At 47.8% G+C, this 26,207-nt stretch overlaps 1 protein-coding gene across 1 annotated transcript; it reads left to right on the top strand.

Moving 5' to 3' along the window:
- Nucleotides 1-2,091: 2,091 nt before the first annotated feature.
- On the top strand, nucleotides 2,092-2,508 carry LOC135384957 (uncharacterized). The gene has a single exon (XM_064614138.1). It carries the CDS (start codon nucleotides 2,092-2,094, stop codon nucleotides 2,506-2,508), a length of 417 nt encoding a protein of 138 aa, XP_064470208.1.
- Nucleotides 2,509-26,207: the final 23,699 nt, after the last annotated feature.

The following is a 26,207-nucleotide window of genomic DNA, read 5'->3' as shown; positions in this document are numbered from 1 at the left end:
AAACGAAGAGAATATGGAAAGAAAAATGAGAGTTGTTTCACAGTTTGTGTGTTTATCATTATTTTATTTTATTTTATGTGAGAAATGATATTTACGGGTTAAAGAATTGTTGTGGGCGTGCGTGGATGTTCAAACCATGAGGCTTCAGAGACTGGAATTTTGCGATTAAAAAGGATTCGCGATTTTTGCGCTTCATGTGACTCTTATAATCCGATTCAAGGATAACGATTTTGAGGCCTGTACCCAAAGCGTGTCCAGGAAGGTTAAAATGCGTAGAAACGGGTGTAGGATGGTTATTCATGTTATCGAATTTATGGCCGTAAAAGCTTCCCTCCATGGTGTTCGAGGTTTCTCCTATATACTAATACAGCATTTAGTGCACATAATAAGGTAACGTATGTTAAAAGAGTCGCAGTGCAATCCCTATCGGATTTCGAAAGTAAAAGAATTTGAGGTGCTCGAGATAAATGTACATGGGCTAATGAAATAACATGTTTTGCTGCGTTTGTTACCACAAGGGGAACACCCAGGATTTGGTCTGGATAGACGGGATGAAACTAGTAAGTTACGAATGTTACGTGATCGGCGGAACGTGATATTGGGGGGAGCAGGAAAGATTATTTTAAGTCCTTCGTAGCTGTGGAAATATGTTGAGATGGCGGGTGAAGATGGATCCTGCGCCACTCAGTGCTTTGTTATAGGCGGTAACGAAGGATAAGGGATTTTGTTGCTGATGCCCGATCTAGAGATCTGCACGTGGAGGGAGCATTGTTTACGAGTTCGGAAGGGTAATTTGGTTTTCTAAAATCGTTCGACATTTCTTCAGCGCATGCCTAAAATTCTCCTGGGTTAGAGCATATCCGTTTTAGACGTGTGAATTGACCAAAGGGGATGTTCCTTTTCTGAGTATTGGGACGGTAGCTGTCAAAATGAAGGAACTGGCGTTTGTCAGTGTGTTTCCTGTATAGACTCGTGACCAGCTTACCATACTGTATAGAGACAGTCACGTCTAGAAAATTCACTGATGCTTGAGAATGGTTACACGTGAACTTGATGGCCCGATGTACGGACTTAAAATGCTCCAAAAACGCAATTAAGGACGGTTCATCACCCGACCATACGATGAAACTGTCGTAAATGTACCTTAACAAGACTAAAGGTTTGATCGGGAAGGATGCTAATGTTTGTTCTTCAAATTGCCCCATGAAAAGATCACATATTAGGGAGACACGCGTGATCCCATGGCTGCGCCTTGAATTTGGACAAAATGTTGCTCGTTAAATATAAAGTTGTTATACATGAGCACAAGCTCAAGAAGCGAGAGGACAGCTGATGTCTGGAGAACTTCAGACGAGAAAGATTCAAGAAAAACATTCACCGCATCGAGACCCTCATCGTGTGGTATGTTTGTATAAAGGGATGTAACATCAATAGTAGCCAAGATGACATTGCTCAAATCGGTTTTCTGCTGATTAATCGAATTGACCTTAAGGAGAAAGTCATTGGTGTCTTTTACGTAAGAGTGGAGAAGCGGAAGAACGTGTTTAATACAATGGTCTAAAAGGCGAGAAATCTTTTCGGTGGAGGTGTTTATTTCCGATATTATAGACCTGCCGGGGTTATTTTTCTTGTGTACCTTAATCAATAGGTAAAATGAACCTGGAGTAGCATTCTTGGGTCTGTAACAGCCACACTGCCAGCGACACCGCCAGCGCCTCTGGCGCACGGGGCGCGAGAAATAAATCTCGGGCCAGTCCGGTTCTGGCTTCCAACAGAACAGCAACCTGTGTAGAAAATTGTAATCCCCAAGAACCGGAGTCGAAAAAACAGGTGACCGCAGGAACCAACTTTATCTTCCTTCAAACATCATTCCATCAAGAAATACAGACAACAAGTCCTCGTCCAATCACAGTTTACCACGCTTATACCTCTCGGAAAAACCCCAAACTTCCTCCTCCTCGTCCTCTATTTCTATCCCTTCAACGACGAAGTTAACATGAAATCCGTAACAACCTGTTCTCCGTCTCCTTCCTGCCAACCGCTACAACTGGTGACCCGAACGTGAGTCTTATCTGCTTTAACCGCATCAGCATGTCTACAGGAGACGGCGATCCCAATTTAGCACCACTAACCGCCCCCTTCAGCCCGGTTCAACAGCCCGCCACCGTCACCGCTGTCACTGTCAAGCTCCCACCCTTTTGGTATCGGAACACTGCCACTTGGTTCATACAAGCCGAAGCCCAGTTCCATCTGGCTGGCATTACTGCACAATCCACCAAGTTCTGTCATGTCATTTCCGCCCTTTCTTCATCTGCGGCCGAGGAGGTTTACGACATCATTGCTTCGCCTCCCTTGGACATCCCGTACGACAAACTAAAGGCTGCCCTGCTCAAGCGAACGACCTGCTCGGGCCACGCGCGCTTCCAACAACTACTATCGGCCGAAGAGCTCGGCGACAGACGCCCTACACAACTGTTGCGCCGTATGAAGCAACTACTCGGCGACTGAGCATCATCAACCAGTGATAGTTTCATTATGGCGCTGTTCCTACAAAGACTCCCGCGGAACGTTCAGATGGTTCTCGCGGCAACGTCGAACCTATCCACAGACGAGCTAGCCACTGTCGCTGACGCTGTCATGGAAGTGCCCTCACCTACTGTAATGAATTTAGACGTACCACCTCTGACTCCTTCTGCTCAAGGGTCTGCTAAACCACATTCGCATGGTCGTTCTCCATGCTTGTCTGCCATCGAAAATCTTACGCAACAGGTGAACAGCCTCACCCACCTTGTCTCTGAGCTAGCCACGCGAAGCCGTTCACCCAGTCCCCCGTCGCTACCGCCGTCGGTGGCGCCCTTCCCGCGGCCGCCGCTTCTCAAGCTCCCAGGCGGTTCGGCGCCGAGGCCCGACATTGTTTACAACCGTGCCCGTGGGCGGGAAACGCCCCGCCCAGTCACTAATGACGACAGGCAGACAGGACTTTGCGGAAAGTCGCCTCTTCCACGTCGTAGACCGCGTGTCCGGTAGACGATTCCTCATACACACCGGTGCCGACGTAAGCGTGCTGCCCGCCACTAAAGTTCATCGACGCCATCGGCCCTGCTTCACATTGAAGGCCGCGAACGCTTCGACTATCCCTGTATACGGCCAGCAATCCTTGACCCTTAAGGGCCTTCGAAGGGACTTCCGTTGGCCGTTCCACGTCGCCGACGTTTCCCAAGCTGTCATAGATTTTCTCACGGAATCTCGGCTTCTCGTCGTCGTCGTCTCTAGGAAGCGCCTTCTCGATTCTACCACCAGCCTTTACGTTCACGGAATTCGAAGCCCCATACCACCCTACCACACACTATCGTTCTGCGTGCCTCAGTCAGCCTATTCGGCGATCCTCGACGACTTTCCAGAGTTGACGAAACCACCGGACTGGACTCGTCCTGTTAAGCATGACATTGTGCACCATGTCATTACCCATGGCTCACTAGTGCACTTTCGTCCGCGCCGACTCGCCCCCGAAAAATACACTATCGCTAAGGCGGAGTTTGAGCATATGCTCGACCTCGGCATTATCCGCCCATCCAGCAGCAACTGGGCCTCATCATTACACATGGTGCCTAAGAAAACCGGTGACTGGCGCCCTTGCGGCGACTACCGTGCTCTGAATCGTGCAACGGTTCCCGACCGCTACTCTGTACCGAATATCTTCGACTTCGCCGCAAACATTGCGAACGCCACCATCTTTTCAAAAATCGACCTCATTCGCGCCTATCATCAAATACCTATGGCGGAAGAGGGCATCGCAAAAACAGCCATTGTCACACCCTTTGGGCTCTACGAATTCCTACGCATGCCTTTCGGATTAAGAAATGCCGCGCAGACTTTCCAGCGCTTCATAGATTCCATCATCCCAGGCCTTCCATTCGTCTACGCGTATATAGACGATCTTCTGGTTGCCAGCACCACCGCCGAAGAACATGCCGAACACCTGCGAACACTCTTCTCCCGCCTTCAGGATAACGGCATCGTCATCAATGCCGCCAAAAGTGAATTCGGCGTACCTGAACTCGATTTCTTGGGCCATCGCATAAACCAACATGGCATCCTTCCTTTACCGTCCAAGGTCGCTGCGATTCGGGATTTTTCTCGCCCGACTTTAGTTACAGAGCCCCGGCGATTCTTTGCCTTCGTAAATTTTTACAGGCGGTTTCTGCCCTCGTGTGCTGCCACATTGGCTCCCCTCGAAGCCCTGCTCACTTCAGGCAAGAGGACCCCTTCAGCCTTCCAATGGACTCCTGACGCCCTTGCCGCTTTCGACAAGATCAAACAAGACATCGCCGACGCCACCCTTCTCATCTATCCTTGGAACGATGCGCCTACCTGCATCATGGTGGATACATCCAGTGTTGCCGTCGGCGCGGTCCTCCAGCAGCGTGTATCTTCCGTCTGGAAGCCAATCGCTTTTTTTTTCGCCGAAGCTGAAGACCCCCGAGACACGTTACAGCACATTCGGCCGGGAACTTCTCGCAATCTTCCTCACCGTGAAGCATTTCCTGGAAGGCCGCCCTTTTACCGTTTACAGTGACCACAAGCCACTTACCTACGCCTTCTCATCATCTGGAACCGAATACACCCCGCGCGAAATCCGGCACTTAGCTTTCATTTCCGAATTCACGACAGACATACAGCACGTAAGCGGCATCAACAATCCTGTAGCCGACGCCCTGAGTCGCTTGTGCTGCGTAGACTCAGCCCAGGACCCCTCATCAACTGTTCTCTCTCTCGACCTGCTTACATCCGCGCAGTCAACCTAGCCGCGCTCCGTTCAAACGGCAACACCAGCCTCAAGCTCGAAGAGGTTCACCTTCCTGGCACGGCACGTTCCGTAATTTGTGATACGTCTCAGGGCAGTCCTCGACCATTCGTCCCTCTACCGCTCCGGCGACCGATATTCAACCATTTTCACGCTCTATTTCACTCTGGCGTGCGCGCTTCACAGAAACTCATCGGGTCACGTTACGTTTTGCCAAGGATGAACGCGGACATCAAGCCTTGGGTGCGATCTTGCGTGCCTTGTCAACTCACCAAGACCCAGCGGCACACTAGACCAGCCCCCGCATCCTTCCTGCCGCCGGATCATCGGTTTCATCACGTCCACATCGATCTCGTCGGACCCCTCCCACCTTGCCAAGGCCACAAGTACATCCTCACGATCATCGACCGGTACACCCGGTGGCCCGAGGCCGTTCCTGTCCCCGACTCGACAGCACCCAACGTCGCCACCGCCCTCATTAATGCGTGGATCGCCCGCTTCGGTGCGCCATCAGTGATCACGACCGACCGTGGGCGCCAGTTCGAGTCCGCCCTATTCGCATCCCTGACCAACTGGTTGGGCACCAGACGCATTCGAACAACGGCATACCATCCTGCCGCCAACGGACTCGTGGAGCGTTTTCACCGGAAACTCAAGGTTGCCCTACGCGCCAACAGAAGCACCCCATGGCCCGAGACGCTTCCCATCGCGCTCCTCGGTATCCGAGCAGCATTTAAGCCCGACCTCGGCTGCACCGTCGCCAAGATAGTTTATGGGGCAACACTTCGACTTCGGGCGAACTCCTCGCCCCGTCCGAAGACCCTGTGCCCGACTCGGCGCTCGACTACGTTTCCCACCTTCGTCGTATCATGGCCAACCTCCGTCCCGCCCCCACCCGCTCAGCACATTCCTCTTCCGGTTACCAGCACCCATTTTTTGGCTAATGCACCCACGTTTTTGTCCGTGTCGATGCCGTGAACAAGCCGTTGCAGCCCTCATACACGGGACCATTTCCCGTCGTCCGGAAGGACCCACATCACTTCACCATCTCGCTCCACCGACTGAAGCCGGCCTACCTCGAGCATTCATGCCCTCCACCCGCGCTCCCTGTTCAGAAGCTTGACCCCTGCTGCTCATCTAGGCTGCTTGCCTGGCCGACAGACCTACCTCCGGCCACTAGCCACGCTGCATGGTCCCCACCGCTTACTCACTATCACTGCTATCGCTCTCTGGCTCCTGCAGAGCGCTAGAGGGGGGGGGGGGAAGAGGGGGCTGTAGCAGCCACACTGCCAGCGACACCGCCAGCGCCTCTGGCGCACGGGGCGCGAGAAATAAATCTCGGGCCAGTCCGGTTCTGGCTTCCGACAGAACAGCAACCAGTTCTCCGCCTCCTTCCTGCCAACCGCTACAGGTCTAATGAACTTCACAAGGTTACGTGGAATTGAATCGTTGGAGATGAGTGCGCTGATCTCCTAGTTAATTGTGCGACAAAATGGCGGAGTGTGGTCAGAGTCAAGAGGCTTGTAAAACCTAGCATTACTGAGGTGCTCATTTGCTTTGCTGAATGCTGATGTAGTCTGAAGTATTCATCCAGACAATTCCTCCGCCTGTATCAGCGGTCCTGATTATGATGTCATCACGAGATTTAAGATTCCGCAATGCTATCCGTTCCTCCTTAGATAAATTAAATGATCCCCGGCTATCGAAATTGTTAAGAAGGCCTTTAATGTCATTGGATACTGCTTTAATATAATTATTGATCATAGGGCTAGTTTTTGATGAGTCAGGGGTCCAGACGGAAGGTTTCTTAAATGGCGTTACTTCAGTGCGTGCACTGCCGTCAAAAAATATTTGCAAATACATTCGTCTACCTAAATTTTGGAGATCGTTTAGAACTTCAAATTCATCAACACCATGAGGAGGGGAGACAAAGCTCAGTCCTTTGGATAAAACGCTAGTTTCAGCTTTGCTTAAAGTAACGTCTGATAGGTCAAGAACAATATTTAGCGGTGGACCTACAGAGGTCTGTGGTTGGTCTAATAAAGCAGTACATAGATTAAGGTTGGAAATGTGGGTAAGATGGATATTATCACGAGAAGCTTTCTTATACTTCGTACGCTGTACTTGGGCGAGCTTATCGGAAGAAAAACGATTGAGTGTGAGCACCTCTTCTGGCGTCAGAGCGTGAGCTAGTTGACGGAGCTGGTTGTCTATGTCTGTGATTATGAAATAACTTTCTGTTCGCAAAATTCTGATCAGTTCTATAGAAACATGCGTTAATATGTTACGCCATCTCTTGGAACTTCGCCGTGAGTGGAAATCAAATGTTGGGTGAACGTCAACCATTAAACCTTTGGGTACAACATTCTGTGCTATACAATCAGAGTAGAAATGGAAGTGAGAAACAAATCTAGCTTTTCTATCTAACAACTTGCGTGCCGTAAGGAACGTTGTAGACTTTATATGCAAGGATTGCACTGCAACTCTTTTAACATGTGTTACTTTACTAAGTGCACTAAATGCTGTATTCAGTACATCGGAGAAACCTCGAACACCATGAGGGAAATGTTTTACGGCCATAAATCCGATATTGTGAATAACCATCCTACAACCGTTTCTACACATTTTAACCTTCCTGGACACGCTTTGGGTACCGACCTCAAAATCGTTATCCTTGGATCGGGTTATGATAGTGACATGAAACGCAAAAATCGCGAATCTTTTTTAATCGCAAAATTCCAGTTTCTGAAGCCTAGCGGTTTGAACATCCACGTAGGCCTACTACAATTATTTAACCCGTAAATATCATTTCTCGCATAAATTAAAATAAAATAATGATAAACACACAAACTGTAAAACAACTCTCCATTTTTCTTTCAATGTTCTCTGTATTCACGTTCTCACGGTCCACTGGTCACCTGTGTCCTCATTCCATCGCCATAACTCCCTTTTTATCCTTAATTCCCGGAACGTCACCTACATGTGTTCTCGTTTCCTGTGTAATCCCTTGGACTCGCGTTATGTTACGCTTCTGATACCCCTGCGTTTGTATTTATGTTCTTTTCATTTTTACCTGTATTTGCATCCTTTCCATCACCCTGTAACTCCCCCGTCAACTGTATATATGTTCCTGTACCATGTTCATATTTTTCTAACCTGAAGAAGTGCAGTCTCGTGCACGAAAGACTCGTTACCATGTGTAAATAAATAAGTTCCGCCTACCGTTTAATATCACTTTTTGATTTACTCACCACCGGCAACTTGACATCGCCTATTTGTCTGCTTTCGTATCTTCTGACATTTTACCGAAAAGGGTTTTTGTGCTGTTAAAGGGCATATTTGTTCAAGCAAATTTATTGTTGAGAGGCTTGAAATGTTGAGAAAGTATCAACGCTTCTATGATTATATAAAACGAATGGAATGCAAAGACACGCACACATTATAGCACTGCAACCGGACGCACAATGACTATAGATCAATAGTCATGTCAGTTCTCCCAATGCAGGGTCCTATGCTTTTTTTATATTGTTACCTTCATTGGTAACTAATAATCATTTTATATTAGAATGTGTGATTGCATTACATCATGAACACGCTGAAACACACAGGCTGCTTCCATATTGTACATTTTATGTTTTTTTTTAATTGGTCACATGGATTACATTGCTGCAGACCACAGTCGTATAAAATGACGGCGTACATTGTGCTTCGTCCTTTTTTTACTTTCTTCATATTCTTTTTTTAAATATGTTGTATTTCATAAAGTAGCATGGAATGCCCAGAAACATATAACCTCTGTTGGTTTGTACTTTTCCCCCTTGAAATTTCTTAGCCTCTTATAGCAGAAGATTAGTACCGGAACACCACACTACACTCTTAAAAATGAACTTCACCGCATAGCACGCTCCTAGCCAACCATTATCTCGAATGATATCGTTATCTGCCCTGATTTGTTGAAAACACGGGGCGTACGCCTTTTCTGTGACAATTATGAACAGCATAAGTGTCACAGAAATGGCGTACGCCCCCCGTTTTCAACAAATCAGGGCAGATAACGATATCATTCGAGATAATGGTTGGCTAGGACCGTGCTATGAGGTGAAGTTCATTTTTAAGAGTGTAGGCGGGTGATCTTGGATCAGTCAGGGTATAATACATAATCACAGCACAGCTGACTGATTACCTCTCTACATGTAACTGCAAATTACGTCATTTGATTGAGTTGATATTCACGGGTTAGCACTTAACCTAGAACTTTGTGGCTTTACAGCATTTGTCAATAATGCTCGCTAAAGTTTGGCCAAAAAAGCAAGACACAGATATTAAACAGTGAAATACAAAGTGATACAAATTAAATTCGCGATGTACTTGATGCATGCTTGAAGAAGTTTGCCTAGTACTTTGAACTTTACTTGAAGTATATTTGGAATTGGGTACTTTGTACTGTACTTTAAGTACTAATGACGCCAGGTACTTGGTACTTACTCTAAGTATAATTTTGAGGTACTCTGCCCATCACTGCTCTGGGTCCCCTATTCGCATTTCCTGGACCTGCTGATGAAACTCGCCGTACACCGAAATCCAGGAGTTGTTCGCCTGTACGACTTTGTTGGTTTTCTCTTGCGCTTGCATCGCTTATAGGCCAAAATTATGGCGACTTTCTTCGTCAATTCAGTGTCGATATTTGAAGGCACCAACCGTATTACTGTAGTACTAACGATGGGAACATTGTCTTTAGTCGGATTCCAGCACGCGGGTACAATTGCTAGATATGACTGCTTTCCCACTACGAAATGCGAAAATATCCGACAGTGTTTTCGTTGCGCTGCTCCGAATCGCGTCAGACTATGAACACGGTATGATGAGGAGTCGTGGCGTAGCGAACGCTATCTGTCGGCCCGGGCGGCCACGGGCTAAGACTACGTCGGACTCTAAACCAGCCTTAACACACATCTTCCCTAACTTATCTATCTGACGTGACTCAACCACCTGCATGAGATGGTGATCTGCTGACGTTCCCCGTGTTTGTTCCGTCGTCACGTCTTGAGTGATGTAGCAACCGGCCCCTTTTGTAGCTTACCGGACCCACCCGAGATTGTTATGCCAGTTTCATTCCACACGCACAATGGGCCCCAAGCGTAGCTTGCTACTTCCCATTCGTATCCTCGTATTGAAGGGTGTGTGACTGGGTGGGTAGGACGGAGATGCAACGTCTGTATAACCTTGCTGAAGTACTGAAGTACGAGGGGCGTTCAAGTCAAACCGGGACTTTTCATTTTTCGCAAACGTAAAATGAACTTACAGGCGAGAAATTAGTTTTATTTTTACACGCAATCTCCAGCTGGGCACTAATGCACTTGTCCCAGTGTTTCACGAAGGCTTAGATGCCAGCAGCGTAGAAATCCTTACCGGCGCTAGCAGCCATGATCGGACCGCATTCTTGACCTCGTCGTCGCAGCTGAAGTGGCGTCACCCAAGGAACGCCTTCAGTGGCCCGAAGAGATGGAAATCGCTGAGGGAGAGGTCTGGACTGTAAGGGGGATGCGGCAGCAACTCCCAGCCAAGTTCCTGTAAGGTGCATCTCGTGAGATGCGCGGTATGCGGTCGTGCATTGTCCAGTAGGAGGAGGACTCCTTTGGTGATGAGGCCCGGCCGTTTTTGCTTTAGCGCCTTATGCACACCCCTGAGAACCTGGCAATAATGTGCACTATTGATCGCACTATATGCACTATTGATATCGAGACGTGTTATCCGTCGGTTCTTGAGGATCAGGCGCTCCACATGTTGGATGTTCTCAGGAACTCTGACTCTGGACTCTGAGCCGCCCCGGCCGGGGTCGTCCTGCACTGATGTACGGCCGTCTCGGAACCGTTTGCACCACTCAAACGCTTTGTTGTGGCTAAGTGTATCGTGGCCATACTGAGCCTGAAGCCTTCTATGTATTTCAGATGACTTTACGCCTTCATTCACGAGAAACTTCATGGCAATTCGCTGTTCGATGTGGGCTCTCACCTCGTTGTCGGCCATCTTGTCCAGCACGTGTCTTATGTTTTACACAAACTTTGGACCACCACGTGGTGAACTCGGAGGCCTGTCGCGTGTGAAAATGACCAAAAAGAAGTAGCACGAGTCATTTGTACACCGAGGAGACAGAAAGTCCCGGTATGATTTGAACACCCCTCGTATAACCTTGAACTGAAGTATAACCTTGCAGTTGGGCACACATGATGTCGCTCGCGGTAATCCAACAACAAAACCGTATATTAAAAAGGAGTCTGGTCATTAATGAGTCATGCCTATAGGCCTGTTGCGCTGCGCCAAGTGGAGCAGCAAACCTTGTTTGTCAGCGCCGCTAGTAGCTACCTTTTCAACACAAGACCGCTCCCTAGCAGACGACACCCAGTCTACGCTGGCTAACTTGGTGTGGCGCATCGTTTATCATCTGTTTTCCGGATAGACAAAAGTGAAAAGGATCGACAAATTCTTTCTAAAAAAGTCGCTTAAACATGTGTACAATCCGCGGCACCATGTACAGTGCTGGACAAAAGTTTACGGAACGCGCGAGCGGCGTATTTTCTCTGGGCAGAGACACCCTAGCGGCGAGCGGAAGCGGGCAAGTCCACTCGTTCAAAGGGATGGAAGAGTGCGCTTGTGGCGACCCGCCGTGGTAGCAGTGGTAACTTTGCTTTTGAGTGTAACGAACGCCAAAATTGTTTCGTTTTCGGTCTACTGCACCGAGCACGGTTGCCTATCCCGGGAAGGAAGTCTCTCCGCTATCGGAGAGATAACAGGGCGCTAAGATAAAATTGAAGTGACAACGGGCTGCAGTGCCTAGCTTTTTTTCTTTTTTTATTATACAAAAACAGAAGAGCGTGTACCCTTGAACACACACACACAAAAGAGGCGAGGGAGATGATACTGTCTCAATACTTTGTCGGCCCCCCTTTCGCAGCAATAACTGAGGCCATGCGGACAGGAAGGGAAGCGTATAGTCGACAGACAAGGTCCACGTCTTCGCGTAGCAAGGATCACTCTGCTTCTATAAATTCCCAGAGTGCGTCCTTGCTCCTTGTAGTTGTTCGTCTCTTCCTCATCCTATTATTCAGGATGCCCCAGACGTTTTCGATTATGTTTAAGTCCGGGCTCTGCGCAGGCCATGTCAGCTGCATTACGCTGAGGTCGTCGAGAGGACGCTGCTCCCCTATGCTCTGGACGGGCCGTTCCCGGATGGGTGCTACCATTACCAGCATGATGGCAGCTCCGTCCATCGTAGTAAAACTGTCCAACGCCTTCTCGACGGCCTCAGCGTGATGCAGCTGACATGGCCTGCGCAGAGCCCGGACTTAAACATCATAGAAAACGTCTGGGGCATCCTGAAGAATAGGATGAGCAAGACACGGACACCTACAAGGAGCGAGGACGCACTCTGCGAATTTATAGAAGCAGAGTGGTCCTTGGTACGTGAAGACGTGGACCTTGTCCGTCGACTATACGCTTCCCTTCCTGTGCGCATGGCCTCAGTTATTGCTGCGAAAGGGGGCGCCGACAAAGTATTGAGACACTATCGCCTCCCCCGCCTCTTTGTGTGTGTGTGCGTGTTCAAGGGTACACGCTGTTTTCTTCTGTTTTTGCCTACTAAAAAAAGAAATATACTAGGCACTGCAGCCCGTTGTCACCTCAATTCATCTTAGCGCCCTGTTATCTCTCCGATAGCGGAGAGACTTCCTTCTCGCGATAGCCACTCGCGCTCGGTGCAATAGACCGAAAACGAAACCATGGCGTTCGTTACAGTCGAAATCAAAGTTACCACTACTACCACCGGGGGTCGCCACAAGCGCACTCTTCCATCCCCTCTGAGCGAGTGGACTCGCCCGCTTCCGCTCGCCGCTAGGGTGTCTCTGCCCAGAGAAAATACGCCGCTCGCGCGTTCCGTAAACTTTTGTCCAGCACTGTACATATGCAGAACGCGTGTATGCCGCGAATGATGCTGTCTGTTAGGGTGTTTAGTGTGCTTCTCTGGTGCTCTGGGGTGCCAAAGTATAAATTTCTTTCTGAGAAAAATCAGGCTTAACAAGAACGTGGCAAATATTAATTCGCAGGGTGCTCATCTAATTCAATGGGGACTTAAAAAAATGCTCGCCGTTATAATTGAAGATAGTTGAACAGTATTAACAGGACGTCTAAAAGAAACACAAACTGTTTTGTGGTTCAACACCCAAATAGTTGCTCTTTCCAGGGACCTCTGAGCGAACTTCTCGACTATTTAGATTTGGAATCAGCTATCATATGTCCGTCTCGTTCAAACAGACGTCTAACTTTTTCTTCATGCGTACGGAAACAAAGGTTGTGCGGTACGAGGTACTGTATATGTATATATTTGTAAGAGCTCCAAAGAGGTTCGGCTGTATTTGTTACTTGTATATGTAAATATCCAGTTTCTGGTGACGACGACCCAGTGAAAGTATTGATAAAAACAAGTGAGCGTGATTCAAACAAGTGAGTGTAATTCATGGCGGTAAGATCCGGAGACTAGGGACGACGAAAACAGATACATACAGATGTGTCCAAACTCTGTCTTTGTGTGTCTGTTTTCGTCGTCCCTAGACTCGAGATCTTACTGTCACACAGCAACCATTATCCGAAGCATCGGCTACACAGTCGACTTTTCATATAAAAAGCAAAATACTGCAAAGCAAATACAAGGAAACGAAAAGTATACATGGTCAAAGTTTTTGGGTTCTATGTCATTAGAACGGATGCCGACATTTGTCTACTGCAATAATTATACGAAGGCAGAAAAATAGGCGATGTCAAGTTGCCGGTGATGAGTAGATCAAGGAGTGATATTAAACGGAAGGAGCTACTTATTTATTTACACATGGTAACAAGTCATCCGTGCACGGGCACACACACTTATAATTATACCTGGATATTACATAGCCGCAATGTAAGTCCATGACTGAAAACGGTAAACGGCGGCAGCAGTCAGGAATAATTTCAGGGCTTCATCATTTTAAGAATTAGCTAGTTCTGGAGTACAAAAGATAATACAGCCGCCTGCATACCGCCGGAAGCCGGAACAGCGCTGCCAGTCGGGGACATTTCTTTCGGGGACATCTTTTCCGGGGACGTTTCTTGGGCGGGCAACTTTTTGCCGTAGCCATCTTCTTGCTGCTATGCGTACGACACAACAGCAGTTTGCGATTTTCAGTCGAGTTCGATTCCATTCGAGTAGAGTTAGATTTCGGGAAAAAAAAAAACGGCGCACTCTGTGACGCGTCCTACCCGTTGCTATCAGCCGTGCTATCAGTTATGCATACGGTGCGAGAGCGGCCGCGTGTCGTAGCATTCCGACGGTAGGGGTCAGAGTGGCGCTCCAGTCGCCCTCCTCAAACTTTAGCGCAACAGCCCTATACCTGAAGCACCACCTCTTTCTTACCAGTCTGACCAATGACGTCTTGAAATACAGGGAGCTACCAATCATCGGATCCTTGCTATCTGTCCCCCCCATCTTACATAGGTGGGGTCACTTTGGTTGGGTGGCAAGGTAATTGGATAGGATTGAAATGGATGCTTCTTGCAATACGCTACGACAGTACGTCTCTTGGCATGAGAGAAAGAAAATATTCGAGAAAGCACGTGAACAATGCGTCTGTCCACTCATAGGGGGGGAGGGAGAGGGGCATTCCCAGACGGGCCGCAACACGGTGAAAATGATGGCACAACGTGTACCTCACGTGGATTTGTTGTGGTTCAGTATTTAAGAGCCGAGGGACGAAAGGCTGGACTACTGTCAGCATATTTACAAAGCTGATAGATTTTTGTGCCAATTCGATGAACGACACCTAAATGACGCGAGGCACGTCGGCAATTGTCGTCTGCCATCCGGTGTTGTTCTGTTCCCATGATTGTTCCACTGGGGCAGAAGCACCTGGTGGTACACATCCTGTCGTCCGTACGATTTTTTGAATTATAGAACATGATTGGCTGGAATAAAAAAAAAACATTCAGGTTAATATCCATAAAATTCTGTAATAAAAATGAAAATTGTATAGCACAGTGTCGTTTTTCTTATTATCTTGTTGCGATCGCCGTGTTCACTAGGCCTAACAACGACGACAAAATGTATTATTTTCGGTGAGATATAGGTAGCGGAGCATAAGTTGAAATTTAATTTCGAGAAACTTATAAGAGCGTCTACATCTTATGCGTAAAATCGGTGTAGTCCTCGCATTTGGCTGGACTTCCTTTTAATACACGACTCTACCCAAGAACGCGTTTCCAATTTCGTGTTCGAAGCAGCTCGGAAGCAGACGGAGATATTAGAAAGGGAAAGTCGACTGCACGTATACCTGGTGTAATCTTTTTAGCTACCACTCGCCAGGGATTCTGTAGAAAGTCACCGATGGCTTTTGTTGCCAGTGTTGCAAGTATGGTACGAGTAACCGAAAACGGATTCCCTCGATAGCAATGAATGCAGATGGTTTGCACAATAATTCGCCGATTTACTTTTTGAACCTGATAGCATTTGTTTAACGCACTTCTGGGCATTGGTGCCCGCGTTGCATCACACTGCTACTCCTCGTCGGTTTCTTTAGCGTGGTACCGGCCTCGATGACTCAGTCGGTAGCGTGTTCGCCTTCTGATCCCGAGATCGCGAGTTCGAACCCGGCCGGGGACGCCAGCAACTTAGTGGCAGGGTACAAGTTGCTTAGACACGCCGTCTTCCGCGAGGGACGTTAAATACGGGGTGCCGTGTGATGAGCTTTCATCGCACGTTAAAGAACCCTCAGGCGGGCAAAAGCAAATGATCTCAGTTGTCTCGCGACGTAGACACCCAATTATTATTATTATCTTTATCGTGGTGCCGATTCAGTAGGGAGACTTAGAAGGATTGAAAGGATTAGAAGAGATTTACCAGCTTGGAAGGTATTTACGATAGCAGTTCCGAAATTATGATGCGCCAAGCACCGGATTCCTTTGAAGTGGCTGACGTTACACTGTTGTTGATCTTGGATTTGACAGCTTCCTGTAGCTTCTGTAGAGCGCTTTCGTGGCGCGCTTTCGATGTGCTAAACTCCCTAACTCTTTGTAATTCCGTATTAGCACCAAGAAGCAAGTGTGGCTATGAGCGGCGTACAGACGTGGACAGATGGAGAGGGGCAGGTGGTTGATGTACGTCCCGCACCGACCTAAGTGGGAACCGTGGGGACATTCGCCTGAAAGGTCTGCGAGAAAACCCGCGGAAAACCATAGACAGCACAGCCGGTGGTGGGATTCGAACACACTACCTCCTAGTCTTCCGCACAACCTTGGCTTCTGCTAACCCACTGCCATTTTTATCTACTCGGCCCTGCTGCTGGTCGCCCAATGCCTTGTCAGGGCGTCCACCCCCAAGAACACGCTGACATCCCTCAGTTATCCTGAGGATGTCATTGCGGGACAGCGGTGACATCCTGGGAATATCCCCACATGATCCACAATTTGTTAGAAAAGTGTTAGAATGAGACTCCACAGATGGTCCTAGGGACAACATCTGGGGACAAGACTGGGATCTCAGGAGCACTATAGGATCATGTCAAATTCTACAGTAAATCTGCTTTCATTTCTCACTTTTAGAAGTGTGCAGACGTTTACAGTGGAAACAGACTCTCTCTCTTGCAGTTTTCAACCTCGGCCAGCACCTTGTCATTTTCCGTCTCTCATTTTTCATTGTTTTTCGATAACGAACAATGGGTGTTGTGGTATAAAAGCAAAAAAATATAAAATGTCATGTGCCACTAAGTGTAAGACTAACACAGCCAACTTTGAAAGGAATATCCAACACTGGCATTTCCATTCGCAGATACAACATACAGGGTGTCCCAGAAAACGTGTCATTGAATTATAATAAAAAAACTACACCACCTAGAGTCATGCGGTCAACGGCATTTGTTCTTACTGAGTTTTTGCCACCTCCTCATGTGAATGTCGTGTAACGTAAGTTTAATTATGTAAATTTTTGCGAGCTTAAGTCGGAAATTTGCCTAGTAAAGGTCACTTTTTTACCCCACCAATGTGAAGAGCGTGTCTAATTTAGTCAAATTAGTGATAATTGACAGGGATATTCAGGAGCTATCCCATCGGAAAAAATAGCCGAACATCATGCTCTACGGAGGTCGCACAGAATAGCGCACGATGGATTTTTAAGCGCAATCTTTGTCAGTCCGACGAAAGGAGGTTGGAAACCCAGCCCTCCCCAACATCTCAGAAAGAGATAAAACAGGCACGGCTTATCACGTCCGACTTTCGCTGGGATAATGCTTTCCCTCTCCCAATTTTAGGAACTGTTACTTATTCTACTATCACTCTGTGGGCTGGCTTCGGAACCTCCTTTCGTCGCACTGGGAGCGATTGCGCTCAAAAAGTCATCGCGCGTTATGGTCCAGTGCCCCGAAAAGCATGATATTCGGCTATTTTTTCCGGTGGGATAGCTCGTGAATATCACTGTTAATTATCATGAATTTGAGTGAATTCGGCACGCTCTTCATATTGGAGGGGTAAAAAAGTGACCTTTACTTGGCAAATTTCTGAGTTGAGTTCGCAAATATTTACATAATTAAACTTGGAGTACATGACATTCACCTTAGGAGGTGGCAAAAACCCAATAAGAACAAATGCTGTTGACCGCATGATTCTAGGTGGCGTAGTTTTTTTATTATAATTCAATGACACGTTTTCTGGGACACCCTGTATACCATGTATTGCTTATCTTGAGAACTCTCGCATGTGCGAGAGTCCTCCTAGCATCGCTGTCAAAACCAATGGTGAGGTACCTAAGTTTAATTCAATTTCATGTATAAGTAACACACCAGTGACGAATTCCTTGGAGTATAAGGATACAACCAAGGTAGCGTCCGTGTTTCCTACGTAGTTGATTTAAAACATCCAGCGAAAGTCGAGCACGCGCTAAATAATATGCCATCACTTTTCTGTATCTTCCACGGAAATGCTCCGTGCAGAATCCTGTCAGGGACCTTGCACGGATGTTCATGGCAACAAGATCACAATGAAGTGTCTTGCAAGCTGTATTTTATCGCACATTGAACCCAGTGCATGAAGTATCCATTGAAATCATTCAATTTGTATCCCTGTATTTTTGTATTTACTCTTTCTATTCTACTATTCTCTCTTTGTGGGTTTTGTAGTTTATACATGATCACTGCTGATTTGGTTGCATTTGGTTATGAGAAACAAACCGAAACACTAATTAATGGGCGCAGGCATAGAAATGCACATCATATTATTAAACTAATTTACTTCTCCTATATCTGTCCTCGGCTGGCGGCCGCAGGATGTACGCAAATGACTATCACTGGAAGATCCCATGATGACACTCTCGGGATCTCCTCCGGACATCTCATCACGGACGAGGACGCGATGACACTTTGAGGACGTCCCGAGGATCGCGAGTGTTGTTTGGGACGCAGTCTGGCAATACGAGAGCCGCTGAGCTATAGTGTAGGCGGTATGCTGCTGAGCATTCGCGCAAGTTCGCGAAGTTCAAGTCGTGCAAGTTCGCACGAGTTCGCAGATGTGCGGGAGATGCACTCAGTCAACAAACACTCACTCAACTTACTCAACAAACCTAAAGCGAAACAAGAAACATGCTGCAGTCGCAGTTTTATTGAATAATTATCATGTTGTTATGTAGATACTGCTCCCCAGCCTACCCTATAATTTTTCTGAAGTACTTTCGGAGGTACAAGGCGACATCCAAGTTAGGCATAACCGGGTACATGCATCTCTAGAAGAAAATGGAGAGAACAGAATGAATACACAATGGATACATTGGCGCACGTCCGGGTCACCAAAAAATGTGGAGCACGAAATGACTACCTCATGGGTCATGGTCAACTGATTTTATTGTATTGTCAACTGTAGGATGGGTCAAGCGTAAGCTTGCCCACATGTGGCTACTCTCAGTCGGCAGCTAGCCACGAAAAACGAATTAAAAAAGCATCGTCTAAGCGGAATGGGTGCCACATATGCATTGGACCATATGCAATGAGCTGGTCCTCGTCCAATATTGACACTACAAAGTGTGTTAAGAGCGAGTGCATATACATTTTACATGTCCTGATCGTTTACTAACGTGATGATTGATGATTGATTATTTAAAAGAAAACCAGGGAGAAATTGAACTTGTCTACGGACTAGTTCTGCTACTCCCAAAACAAAACAACAAACAAACAAAAACAAACAAAGTACATTTCCCATCCCCAACAATTAGTGTGTTAGTACAGTTTACTAACGTCTTTCCTGTCGTTCCTGTTTAAACAGTTGATGCTGCAATGTGGACTGGTGATTTTTCGTATATGTTCCATTGATTCGATGGTATTGTTCACCGTGCGAAGTACGAGGCAAGGATCAACTATGGTTTTCTTAATGTTTTTTTTTTTTTTTCATCTCCGCCGCGCTTTGCAAGCAGCTCTCCATACTATTCCGTTATGTCAGACCCATTGAACTGAAGATGAAGTCAACATCGGTTTTGCGACATTCGAATGTGTGAAAGAGTTTCTGTGAGGTCACACTAGGAGTGTCCTGTCTACTTCGCTGCCTCATCGTCATTCAACCTCCTTAGACTTAAAGGGACTTTCGCATCCGTCGCGGTTGATTCCGAAATCGACCTCTTCGTTCATCTCCGAAAATGGCACCGAAAATCGGGTGCGAATTCGTGGGGTTGTTTCTGTTCTATTTGATGTAACGCATGGCAACAACAGACGACGGATGTTGAGAGCATTCCGGAATTCCCTCTCTGTAAACGTTACTTGGGCAAGGCAAATCAGTGAGCGCCCTTTGGCGTGGTCAAAGCGAATCAGGGAGCGACAGAGAGACCTTGACGTCCGCCCACCGTGCGGGAGTGATGGTGTCTGTAGGTCGCGGAGAAGTCTGACATCGGCTCCTGGAATGTTGTTTCTGGTTAGCGCCGTACATGTCTGTACAGCCAAGACCGTAACACCGTGTTTCACAGAACACGGTCACGTCTGTCAGCACTCATACTAAAAAGCGAAAGCCGGCGTATTTACCGAGGCCGGCCCTTTCACTTAGAATAGTGCGGTGCGAACGTGAAGCGCAGACGACCTCGGAGACAATCGCTATGCCCTCATTCCCTTACGTCATTCTGGCTTATCTGCAGAGGAAGTGCGAATCTTTAACACTCGTTGATTTGATAAGCAAGCTGTCTTCGGTAGAGAAACTCGGCCAAGAAGACTGTGAAACCATGCCGAATATTACCGTGTCGGTCTCATACGCACCTTTCCTGATGCGATAGTCCCTAGTCCCTTTTTGTTATCATCATGAGCACTTCCAGTTTTATTTGGATTATTTGGATTGACTAATACTGTAACCATGCCTGTGTACACTCTGGTCGTTTATGAATAGAAAATCAGCCTGGAAATCGAAGGAATATCCGTCTTTCTTCTCTGATAATGGGACAGGGGTTTATCTGGTACGGCCGATATGTATAGAAATAATGTACTCGTAGTGAACAGGATAACTATTATTGCACACGCCTTGTTCATCGTCAACTGGCTTGATCGTAACGACTCCTTTAGGGGATTCTGGGAACATATTTTGCAGTCCTACCCTATGAGACGTGGAGCATGTCGCCACATAAATAGGTTGACGCACCTTACGTTTAAATCTACTCCAATTATCTCATCTCATCAACGAAACAGAACGAGTTATTCCCTTTGTGAGGCGCTGTAACGGCCCCGTTCTTTTCTGTCCAAACCAAAGCGCAAAGTACGTGGCGTTCCTTGGTAGAACGGTTATTTAATTCAGGCGATACCTAAATTAAGAAACTCCAGATGAAACACAAGCTCGACTCTTACCAGTGCTTTCCATCCGCGTTCGACGTCATGGTCGTCGAACAGGTAGGCCTTAGTCTGGAAATAAACACCGTATTCACACATCAACCATATTCATTTCTAAGGTTCACTTCTAATGCGTCAGCACTACTAGGAACAATGCTAGTCAGACATAAAGACTACTATGAAGCCCTGTGCACTGGCACGTTGACGCCCGCGACTGAGCTAATTACATTCCAGTCACGAAATTCATACAACTGCATCATCATCATCATCATGATAATAACAATATTATTATTATTATTATTATTATTATTATTCAGCTGTGTGTGAGTGTGAATACGACATAATTTGTCTTTCTGAAACCTGCCTACATGACTCTGAGACGACCCTCTGCTGAGGTCACTGTTAACACTAAGTGGGTTTATGCGGAGCGAAGGGGAAGAGCCAAACACGCTCAACAATTACAACCCGTTTAATCAAAGAAATAAGTGCAATAAAGTTTCGGCCGCGAAACACGGGATTCGAGAATGGATCTCACCAATGTCATGTCCTCAGGATCACTGTTTCACGTCACACGACGAGTCGATTCCGCTGTTGGTCCTCTTCTGTTCTCATCTTCACTGTCGTATCCGTTTGTCTCGTCGTTCTTCACCTCCTTCTGGTCTTCGGGACCACGTATAGGTTTCCGCAAGCCTTCTCGTGTTCCACTCCCTCCTCTTGTCTTCTTCTCTTCCCTCTGCTGCTCTTCCTCGTCTTTTTTCAGTACAGTCTCTTCATCACACTCGCCACAACAAAGAAAAAATTCGACTCGAGGGCGAATTCCTTTAACCCAACCACTTCTGATGGTTTGTCGTGTCCAGTCGAACAAATTTCACTGCAGCCACACTCATTCCTCAATCAAACTCAACTCTAAATAAACTCTTTTCCCAGCTCGGCGTGCTGTCTCATTGAGATTAAACCCCCTTGCAGGCAGTTCTATCATGCTGACGGGGCGCTCGAACGGAGCTACACCTGGTATGCTGAGGGTACGGGCCCTCGACTGCGCAAGAAATGCCGAGGTTGAGGGTGAGATAACTGTGCTTGATGAAGCATGTTCTGTTGTCGGCACAGTTCGTCAACTATTCCCTCCACCAGGGTGTGCATCATTACGTCTGGTTGCAGCGCGCCGGATTCGCCTGTATGTGAAGATGAAGATCCGGCAGGGTGGTGCACTGTTACCCTGTCTCGAAGAACCTGAGGTTCCTGTTCCTGTGTACACCCCTGCCTAGTGTCAGTTCCGCTGCCAGGTGAAGTGAAATGTTCATTAACGGAATCGTCTCTCGTTGTCCTAAGATTAGCCTCATCTGGGCCGTTCTCGTATGGTCCAACGTATGGGGCTGGCTTCAGCCTTGCTGCATGTATGATTTGTTGCCTTCTGTTTGTAATACCTCGGATCCTGTACGTGGCGTGAGAGAGCTTCTCGACCACACGGTATGGTCCTTCCCACTTCGGAGCTAGCTTCCTTGTCACCCCTTGTCTCCCTGCCATGATACGTACGTACACCCGATCGCCGACTGCATAACTTGGTTTCTTGTTTGTCTCCTATCCTTGTCAAGTCGTGCTTTCCTTACTTCAGCCGCATTAGTCAAGGCCTTCCTGGCTATGTCATGAGCGATTGTCAGTCTTTGCGACAGTTCTGCCCTATAATTCTGAAGGGTACCGTAGTGTGGGGTCGGAGTCTTCCTTAGGGCGTTGGGAAATGTAGGGTCATGGCCGTATCGGAGAAAAAACGATGACTCCTTCGTTCCCTCGTGAACAGCGGTATTATAAGCAAATAGCGCATACGGCACCCACATGTCCCAGTCTTTCTGATCGTGGGCCACGTAGTGCGATAACAAGTTTGTTATTGTCTGATTCAATCGTTCGACAGCACCATTGCATTCTGGATGATAGGCCGTAGTCTGTAACTTTGATATGCCGAGAAGTTCATACACATCTGTCATCAGCATCGACGTAAAGTTTGCTCCCCTGTCCGTGAGAAGTTGTCCAGGTACACCGTGTCTAAGGATAACTCCTTCGACAAACGCTTTTGCCACGGTCTCCGCCTTCTGATCTTTCATAGACACCGCTTCAGCATACCGGGTCAAATGGTCGACGAACACGAGTAAGTAACGGTTGCCCATGGCTGTTATGGGAAGTGGTCCCATGATATCCATGGCTGTTCTCTCAAATGTTTTACTGACTTCTCCGAAAAGTTGAAGTGGTGGCCGCGCCAGATTTTTCGGTTGTTTTCGTTCCACGCAAGATTGACACTGCGCACAGTATTCTTTAATGTCCTTGTTCATCCCTTTCCAAAAGAAACATTTTACTATCCTAAGCCTTGTCTTTCGTACTCCAAGGTGCCCCGCGTACGGCGCGTCGTGATACTGCCGAAGTATCATGGGTACTATGCTGGTGGGTACAACGGGACGTTGCAACTCACAGTCGTTCTTACCGTTCCTTCTTTCTTCTATGTGGCAGAGAATGCCTCTTTCATCAATGATGTAATGTCCATAACGCTGGTCTTTGCTTAGTTTGACGTTGTCAATGATCCCCTTCAGCTTTATATCTCCCTGTTGTGCTTCTTTGATTTCGCTCTCATTGACAGCCGGGACAAATTCTGTGACTTTCCGTACCACTGCCCTGCTCAGAGCGTCCGCATTGCGATTCAGTTTGCCTGGCTTGTGCTCGATGTCCATTTTATACTCTTGCAACCGTAAGTTCCAACGAGCGAGTCTTGAGTTCGGGTCCCTAGTATTCATGAGCCATCTCAGAGCGCTACAGTCTGTGACAACTCTAAACTTCCTCCCGTATAAGTAGCACCTAAAGTGGCGTACGGCCCAGACAACTGCGAGACACTCCTGTTCTGTCGCTCCGTATCTTGTTTCGGCATCGTGTAGCTGTCTGCTCGCATACGCCACGGGATGTTCTGTGCCATCTATCGTTTGCGACAGCACCGCCGCGACAGCGTACTTCGACGCGTCAGTGGTTAACGTGAAGGAACTTGAAAAGTCTGGAAACCGCAAGACCGGGGCTGTCGTGAGAGCGTCCTTCAACGACTGGAAAGCTTTCTGTGCTTCAGCATCCCATTGGAATGGGGTGCGCTTTTTAGACGTTAGCTTGGTCAGCGGTTGAGCGATGCTCGCGAAATTGTTAATATGTCGACGATAATAGCCAGCTAATCCCAAAAATTGTCTGACTTCTCTTACCGTCTTGGGCACTGGGTATTTCTTTACACACTCTACTTTCTTCGGGTCGGGCCTGACGCCATGACGCGAGACGACGTGTCCTAGGTAACTGACTTCTGGCTTGAGGAACTGGCACTTGCTCGGCTTTAGTTTGAGTCCCGCATCGTGGAGTCGGTTGAAGACGTCTTCGACATAAGTGCTGCTCGAACGTGCTACTATATATGATAACATCGTCGAGATACACATGACAGACCTTCCCCAGCAGTCCTGAAAGGATCACGTCCGCCGTCCTCTGGCAGACTGCCGCACTGTTGGCTAGCCCCATGGGCATTCTTGACCACTGGTAATGTCCAGAGTGTGTGTTGAAAGCTGTTTTCACCTTGTCGGCGGAGTCGAGTTCGATCTGGCAGTACCCTGACGCCATGTCAACAACGGTGACATACTGTGCTGATCCGAGCAAGGAAAGGGTTTCGTGAACGTTTGGCAGCGGGTAAGGGTCGATTCGTATCACCTTATTCAGTTCACGGTAATCCACTACCAAGCGGACAGATCCGTCAGCTTTCTCGACTAGCAGGGCCGGAGCGCCCCACGGCGACGTGGAGTGCTCAACTATGCCTTTATCCAGTAACGCGCTTATCTGTCTATCCATTTCCTCCCTTTGGGCGTAAGGCACCCGATATGCACGGCGGTAGACAGGCACCGAAGAAGTGGTCGGTACGCGGTGCTTTATTACTTCACACCGACCCAGGTCATGCTCCGACATCGCACGACGATATTTTCTGAGTAACTCTAGCAGCTGTGAACGTTCTCTGTCGCTAATATGATCCAACTTGAACTTGCTGCTGATCTCCTCTTGATTGGATTCTGATATAGTGGCACACCACTCCCCTTCTTCGGTTGGCGACTCTTCTACGATAGCCGGAAGAGTGTTCCCACGACTTTTCTTCGGGGCAACGAAAGTTCCTTCTCAGTTGTGTTGGCGATTCGTAGTGGAACCATGTTTTCTTTGCCCTCCCGTACCAATGTGGCAGCACCTACTAAACCTTGCGTCTCTATCCGGTCTAAGTGGGCCACAGCTGTCGTGTGTAACTCCACCCCTTGAACAAGACCGAAGCATATGTTCTCTGTTCTAGGTGGTAACACCACCTCACGGACCAGTCTGATAGGGACACAGTCGAATCTGTGAACTTCCTGCCTACCTTCAACGTGGCCTTCTTGACCCCCATTTATCATCGGGACTTCGCATCCCTCTATACGTACAACTCCTTTACTCGTAATCAGATCTATGTCTCTCGAACGTAAGAGGTCGTGTCCAATAATGCCTGCAGTTGGGAATACCGCTTCATCCGTGCACACGTGGCAATAGTGCTCGAATGTGACGTTCCCTATACGGAAGGGCAACTTAAACACACCTCTTGTGTCTAATGCCTCACCAGTGATGCCGACCAACTTCGTACGTTCGTCTCGCGAAAGCTCGAAAGACGTTTCCCAGCCGGGGTCGATCCCGTAAAGTGTCGACGCTTTGACCAACGTAACCCGGGATCCCGTGTCTAGTAGACAAGTAACCTTTTGACCTCCAACTTCACACTCAATGATTGGACTTGTCTCTGTACATAACCTGACCACCTTGATATGAACCGCCTCTTCGTAGTGGTCTTGCGTAGAGGCTGGCACTAGTTTCCCGGACTAGTACCTGATACGTGCCTCGTTTGGGGAGACGGTTGTCGCGTTCGATCTGGGCCGTCACCACTTTGCTGTCTGCGGCTGATCCAGTTCCTAGGCCTGTCCTGACACTCCCGAGCGAAGTGGCCGAAGTTTCCACAATTGAAGCACCGTCGTTCTCGACTGGTCTGTTGCCGTGGCCCCGTTTGTCTGTCCTGCCTCATCTCGGTGGTCAACTCTGCGAGCATCCGCTCCAACCGCTCTAGCCGGTGTTTCATGTCCTCTGTCTGTTCTGAATTAGTCACAACGGGCCGTACCGGCAGTTGCTCTACTGTCATCTTCTCATTTCTCTCTTCCTTTGCCGCAACCTCTATTGCTTCCCGAAATGAAGACGGGTCGCGTGATAGCACAAATCGTCTGATAGGGTCCCGCAAGCCTGTTAAGTACCTCGTGAGTAACTGACCGTCCAACAACTCTCGAGCCACAGAATTCTTCTGTTCAGAGCCTTCTCCACTAAAATTATCCAATGTATCGTAGCCAAGTGCACGTAGGCGGCTAGCAAATGACCTCACTCCTTCTCCTAGGTTTCGCCTTCATGAACCGTTCCATTTTAGAGCTTCGAGTGTCGGTATCATATTGGGCCAGCACTAACGTTTTAAACTCTGCGTACGTCTTTGCATT

The sequence above is a fragment of the Ornithodoros turicata genome, chromosome 1 (genome assembly GCF_037126465.1).
Source record: "Ornithodoros turicata isolate Travis chromosome 1, ASM3712646v1, whole genome shotgun sequence".
Taxonomy (NCBI): Eukaryota; Metazoa; Arthropoda; class Arachnida; order Ixodida; family Argasidae; genus Ornithodoros; species Ornithodoros turicata.
The sequence above is the reverse complement of the archived record's forward strand: the minus strand, read 5'-3'. Positions and strand labels throughout refer to the sequence as shown.